General features: G+C 52.5%; 2 protein-coding genes across 2 annotated transcripts in view; both read left to right on the plus strand.

Annotated features, from left to right (window-relative positions):
- Nucleotides 1-4,904: 4,904 nt before the first annotated feature.
- IER3 (immediate early response 3) lies at nucleotides 4,905-6,198 on the plus strand. The gene is made up of 2 exons (XM_004695359.2): nucleotides 4,905-5,133; nucleotides 5,231-6,198. Exons 1-2 carry the CDS (start codon nucleotides 4,924-4,926, stop codon nucleotides 5,489-5,491), a joined length of 471 nt encoding a protein of 156 aa, XP_004695416.1. The 5' UTR covers nucleotides 4,905-4,923; the 3' UTR covers nucleotides 5,492-6,198.
- A 435-nt stretch (nucleotides 6,199-6,633) lies between these two features.
- The window catches only part of FLOT1 (flotillin 1), a 9,091-nt gene continuing 8,950 nt past the window's right edge, over nucleotides 6,634-6,774 (plus strand). Inside the window, exon 1 of the mRNA XM_004695360.2 lies at nucleotides 6,634-6,772. The gene's annotated coding sequence lies outside the window, so the exon portion shown is untranslated. The remainder of the gene's footprint in view (nucleotides 6,773-6,774) is intronic.

Below are 6,774 nucleotides of genomic sequence, written 5' to 3' on the forward strand. Positions count from 1 at the left end.
AGCAGGTTAAAGCACAACACTAAGAAGCTAAAGCCACTTCAACATGAGTTGGATCCCCACCTCAAAGGTGACCCCATGGCGCAGCAGACCTCTCCTGACCCACCCGCTGCTCCCCCCAGCAGTGTACTTCACCAGTCTGATTTTCTGCTCCCCACTCTGTCTCTGGTGAATCTTCTCACCCACTACTCATCTAGCCTGTACCCCAGTTCTATACACATAAATAAATAAATCTTTTAAAAAAAGTAAATTTCTTATTGATGGCAACAAAATGGTGATTGTAGTGTTTTATCATATAGTAGAGTCCATCCATTCACTGAACTTTTCTAACTCAGTGGACCGACATGCAACTGTATGTTTCTAAAAATTCTGTGGGGCTTTCCCTGGTGGTGCAGCACTATGAAACTATCTGCAGCCAGGGAGCTGACCCACATGGCACAGCAGACCTCCCCTGTACTATCCGGTGCTCCCCTCAGCAGTGTATTTCAGTCAGTCTGCCAGTTCTGCATCCCACTCTGTCTCTGGTGAATCCTCACCTCCTGCACCTCTGGCCTGTACCCTAGTTCTTGTATGCATAAATAAATAAATCTTTTTAAAAATAAAAATACTATGCTATCTTGACATGTCTTCATGCTGTTTCTGAGTTTGCTACTAAAATATATTCAACTAAAAACAAAAAGATGACCTGTCAACCTGGGGAATGAAGGAACATGCTGAACTTGGGGAGATGACAGGAAATGGGGAGGGCTGGAAACGGAAAGGAGCTGAGCACCTAGCTCAGGATCAGGGCAGTGAGCACCAGTCCAGTTGAGACCTCAGCCCCTGGCCCTTTCTGGCCTTAACCTACACCCCCCCACACTGCCACTCCCCCACCCCACCCCCACATGCCCTTACGGGCTTAATGATTCACTCTCAACTTTTCCCTAGCTTTCCTGTGGTGGGGCCCCAGGTCCCTGAGAATGGCAGGAACAGAGGTGGGAGGGGGACATGGGGGGCAGCAGGTGGGGCGTTGTTTACAAGAAATGAGGGCAGCTCAGATTCTTCTCTTTGTCCTACTCTGCTCTTGCCACAAAGAAAGGTCTTTTTCTGCCAGAAGGCCAGTAAGGATAACGAGGCCCAGCTGGAGGCCAGGATTCCTGATGTGGGAGGTAGTGGTAAAACAAGATTCTGACGCCCCCTCTCTTCCCTTCCCTCCCCTGCCCTGAAGAAATTTTCCAGTATAAACAAGCTAATCATTCCTGACCTTGGCTGCCTCCCCCGAGCCCCCATTAAGCAGTTTTATTCCATCACTATCTCCCCACCCCTAGCTTCTGTCTGCGTGAGCGTGTGGTCCCATCCACACAAGTAAGAAGTCATGTGTGTTTGTTGATCTGTGTGTAGGGTACGCGTTGCCTTGGAATAAGAATACAGACGGTCCGCAGGCTCCCTGTGCAGGAGTGCAGGCCTTAGGGTGATGGTGTGGTGGCAATCTCCCAGAGAAACCAGGCAGCACTCACAGAGGTGGGGAGAGAGATTTAATGGTCACACCTGCGGGCTCAGTGGGATTACAAGAGTGGTGAGGTTTCATACAGGTTGTATGAGGAAACTCGTGGCCTTGTTGATCACAGCATAACATACTTTATTGTTTCGGAAGGGGATCAGGGCAGCCAGGGCTCCCAGCACACCCAGCAGCTTCTCCGCTCCAGCGGGCAGCAGAGACTCCCCAGATCAGCCACCTGGGACAGCAGCAGAATCTAAGCAGACCTGGGAACTTCCTGCTTCACTGGCAGGCAGAAAGGCAGGTGTGAGAAAGGTGTGTGTGTTTGCAGAGGAGGTGTGTTTTATGTCGGCAAAAAGAGGGATCCCCCCAGCTTAGACAGTAGTAGTGCTTGTAAAATAGGCTAAGTTCGGTCAGGAAGCAACTGTATAAGCAATAGTGTACCTATTTCTAGCCCAATCTGCATCCTACACATTTTGGTTTGAGAAATACCCTTAGGTCCTCCTTGTGTAAGGATTGTCCAGTTTTTCTTAAGATGTTGTAAATTTGTACACCAGGGTTAAAAAAAAAAGTGTCTCAAAAGCTTGGCGTGATCCGGCCAGTGTGGGATACTGTAGATGCACTCAGAGCTCTGCATTTTGCTCTTTCGCTGGTCAAGATCACTGAACAAGTAAGTCAAGGCGCCGGGCTGCTTCTCTGCAGGACACAGGGGTGTGACATGCCTCTCAGAGAGAAGTCATATGTGCACTCACGTTGTGAACCAGGCATAATGATCTGGTGTGGGGATCTGAGTCAGATGCATTTCATGGTCCTGGAATCAGCTTTGCCCCCCTCAAGCCTTGCCGGCAGCTCCCCAACTCTCCATGCCTGCTGACTCTCAGGATCTCCATCTCCCCGCTAAATTCTGGTGTTTTCGCCAGGAGTGGCTCTTGCAGCGCCCTCTGCCAAGGCCCACATCTCCCCTGCCTCAGCGGCTCAGTCTAGGGCACACACTACATCCTGCTCAGTTCCCAGCCAGAACTGCCCTCCTCTTGCTGCATGTCTGGACCCTCTAGCTGCACCGGCCAGAGTCAAGCCCAGCCTCCTGGGCTGGCTGAGTGCTACCCACTGTGTGCACCTCCCTTCCAGGCTTTGTTATTCCTTTACAGGAAACCTACTGTGAAATTGTTTTTCTTGTGATTCCCCAATTATATTCTGTACTTTTCCAGCTCAAGGCCTCTGTGACTCCATTCTCTTTCTCATAGTCATCTTCCACATCTGATTCTGTGGTATCCCACACACTGTTCAAGGTCACCTCAATACCACTCTTCTATGATGTGCACCTGCTCCATGGGAGCACTAGCTGTTTGGGTCCCTGACACAAGCTATGCAACGTCTATAGACTGACAGATTCCGGGTACATCGGGAAAAGCTCTGAAAAATCAGAATTTCCACTGCTAACCTCCCTCCTTTCCACTATGACCTCCCTTTTTTGTATAATCATAATATCAAAATATTCTGAGCAACATTCAGTTTACAACTGGATTGTCTTAGCCTCATAAGGAGGCTGCTTCCTTCAGGTAAGCTGCCCCAGGGCGAGAAATTCCTCTGTCTCCAGAGACAGAAGGCAAGCCCCAGGAGAGATAAGACCCCAAGGCATAAAAACTCCTGGGAAGCTTCCTTGGTTTCTTTGAATAAAAAAGCAAACCTCAGATAAGACTCCCAGGGCTTAAGGACTCATGGACAAATTTTAACCTTGATTACACAGGTAATACACAACTGTACAACTTTCTCTTAATTCACTCCTTTTTAAAACAAGCACTAACTACGCTCTGCTAGCACAATTTATTACTGCCCCAAGACCCCTAACAACCTTTTGCTAACCAGTGCATCCCTTCCCAGACCCCTCTTCCTTTGTACACATGACAATTATCACAAAAACGTATAATCTAGTATACCATAATATGTTAAGAGAAAAATGCTTTGTTCCCTTTGTCCTTGAGAACGTTTTATGGCAGATCTCTCATCTAATTAACTTACCCTATGCATTATTGCAATTAACTACTTGCTACACAGTATAAAGACCTGCTGAGGGAAGGAGCAGGAAGACTTGCACCCAACTCTGACTCCCTTGTCTTCCTTGCGCACGCAGGCTCCCCTCTCCCCGGAATCTCAGCTGAAGACTTCCCACCTTAGGGCCCTACCTGTCTTGCCTCCAGACACCTCGATTGTTGAGGCTGGTCCCCCTTAACACCTAGTCTTGCTTTTAAAAATTTATTTTGGAGCCTTCCTGGTGGCGCAGGAGTTAAAGACACAGTACTATCAAGTAATCAGCAGAAACTGCAGCACGCCACCCTCCACCTCACCCACTTCTGGCTTACACCCCAGTGCATAATAAATAAATCTTTTTTTTAAGAAGATTTATTTTATTTAGGGCCTTCCTGGTGGTGCAGGGGTTAAGTCTCAGGACTTTGAAGCTATCTGCAGCTACTGTAGCCCTAATTCTATACCTAGCCAGGGATAGTGCAGCAGACCTCTCATGTCTCACCTGCTACTCCCTTCAGCAGTATATTTCAGTAGATCTGCCTGTTCTGCTCCCCACTGTCTCTGATAAACCCTCTCTTTCTGTCTCTCACATACACACACACACATACACCACCAGTGATCAAATGTGCCACTTTTGTCATAATTCCATTCCAAAATATTTGCATCATGTGTGTGTCATGGTTTTAAATGTTCTTCACATAAATTTTATCATTTAACCTATACAGCAGGAACAAATCTCAGCGGCTGCCAGCCTCCTGCCTTTGTGCTTTGCAGCCTTCTGCACCAGCCTTGTGTGAAGACGTCTGCACATATCTAAGCAGATAGCTTGGCTACACTGCCCTGTGCATTCCTTACACCATTGTGCTGTGTGTGCGTGTGTGTGCACATGGTAGCGACATGTGTTTTCCTGTGTGCTGATGCAGGCAGGGTTGTGTCTGTGAGCGCTAATGTTTTCACTTGTGTTGGCTATTTCTGTAACACTTTCCACTTCAGGTGTGTTTTCTATGTGTACTACACATGTGTAGATGTACATGCAACTGTGGTTCCCAGACTTTGAAGGGTTCTTACTGTAGCAGGGCCTGCAAACCCCCTTATGTAAGACTCCTGCCTTCCCTAGCATGTGGCCTGCGGCTGAAGCCTCCCTTAAATCGAAGGTGCCTTCTTGTGCTGTCACCTGTCCCCAAAAGTGCCAGCCCCACTCACAGCTCACAACACAAGCTTGGGAGTCTAGAGAGGGAGGCCTAGGCCAATTCCCCAAGCCCTCCCTCCTTTGCTAAATGTGGAATTTCCAGCCGGCTCTGGCAGGCCGACAGCTCCAGGCGTGGGTGGAGTTGAGAAGGGCGGGCCCAATATTCCACGCATTTAAATAGGCCAGCGCAGATAGGCTCGGAGCTCCACTGAACTTCCTCTCTGCTCAGCGCACGATGTGTCACTCTCGAAGCTCCCTCCCAACCATGACTGTCCTGCAGGCCCCGACCCCCGTCCCCTCCAACAGCCCGGGATCCCGGAGGGGCTCAGGACCGGAGATCTTCACGTTCGACCCCCTCCCGGAGCCAGCGATAGCCCCAGCCGCGCGCCCCAGCATCTCACGCGGGCTCCGGAAGCGCAGCCGTAGGGTCCTCTACCCCAGAGTGGTAAGTGTCGCCGAAGTGGACAGCCGCGGGCATGGCACGGGGAACGGGCTACTCCGGGGCATCGAGCTGACCGGTTTCCTTCGTTGTCTCCGCTCAGGTGCGGCGCCAGCTGCCAGCCGAGGATCCGAATCCCGCCAAAAGGCTCCTCTTTATCCTGCTTACCATCATCTTCTGCCAGATCCTGATGGCTGAAGAAGGTGTGTCGGCGCCTCTGGCCGGGGAAGACGACTCCAGCCCCGCGACCCCAGCGCCCACCCCAGAGCCCCCGGTCTTCGAGCCGCTAAATCTGACCTCGGAGCCCTCGGACTATTCTCTGGACTTCAGCACTTTCCTCCAGCAACACCCGGCCGCCTTCTAACCGTAACTCCTCACACTCCCCAGAAAAAATCTGAAACAAAGAAACACCAGGAGTTGCTGGTGGGCGCGAGCGTACCCCAAACTGGGACTCCGGAGGCACCTCAAACTCGGAACACTACAGGAACACGCCGGCGGCGCCCTGGGAGCACCCTGCCCGGGCTGGGCCGGTGGGGAAGCAGGGCCGCTTTAAATTATTTTCATTGCTCCTAATTAATATTTAAATGTATTTATGTATACCTCAGGAGACGGAGGGGTGTATGTAATATTTATTTTAACTTATGCAGTGGTGCGAGATGTGCTCCTCTCTGTTGATACGGATCGCTTGTTATTTATTGAGCTTTGTAGGCTAGGTGGAGGGAGGGCGCCTAAAAATAAGGGAGACTGGAAGGGGGACCCGGGTCCGAAAGGGCGCCCGGGCCGGGAGGCAAGGTCGGTAGTGGGTTGTAGGCTTAGGGGGTGACACCCGCGGTCCTCCCAGCATCTCAACCCCGCGGATCTGCTGAGACTTCGGCAATAATATCCTTAATAATATCCTTGGCCCTGGAGTTCGTCGAAGTTGCCCCAAGCAGCAGCCACGGAGTCTAGGGTTGGTGGGCTGTCTAGGGGCGGCTGTAGGGCCGTCCGGTATGTTCTATGAACACAAATAAACTCGATTTACTTCTAACACTCACTTGCGTGTTATCTTTTCAGTGGCGATTCTCCGATCCCCACTTTCGCACCCCAAGGACAGGAGGGAGAGGGGACTGCGGCCGCGTTCCCAGCTAGGTCCCCTACCCCAGCCAGGGTACCCAACATCCGGGGGCCGGATGCAGTCGTTGACTGCCTCGTCTGCGGTTTTCCCATTTAGCAACGGCGGGGCCAATCCGAAATGAAGCAATCTCCCTCTCCCGGAGGTGCCAGACCCGTGGAGGTCACTGCCCCGGCCCGGGGCGGGGCGGGGAGCAGCCGGGGCGGGGCTCCCGCTCGGCAAGGGCGGAGGAGGCGCGGGAGGAGGAAGGGAAAGGCACAAGGCGGCCTCCACCCGCGCACCGCTAGGCAGCACCCAGCCCCGGGGAGCTGCGGACCCGAGCGGGGCCTGCCGGGAAGGAGGCGGGTCGAGGGGGCGTGATTGGCCCGCCGCGGGGGCGGGGTCGCGTCGGTCGCCGCAACAGGGTGCGGTCGAGCGGCGGTTGCGGGTGCTGCCCAGCTTCCAAGAAGGCGGTGCGCTAGTGGCCCCTGCTGGGCTCCGGGGTCCCCTGCGCGTTCCCCCGTTGCAGGACCCTGTCCCTCCGCGTCCCGGAAGGT

The sequence above is a fragment of the Condylura cristata genome, unplaced genomic scaffold (genome assembly GCF_000260355.1).
Source record: "Condylura cristata isolate star-nosed mole 26May11 unplaced genomic scaffold, ConCri1.0 scaffold00061, whole genome shotgun sequence".
Classification (NCBI taxonomy): domain Eukaryota; kingdom Metazoa; phylum Chordata; class Mammalia; order Eulipotyphla; family Talpidae; genus Condylura; species Condylura cristata.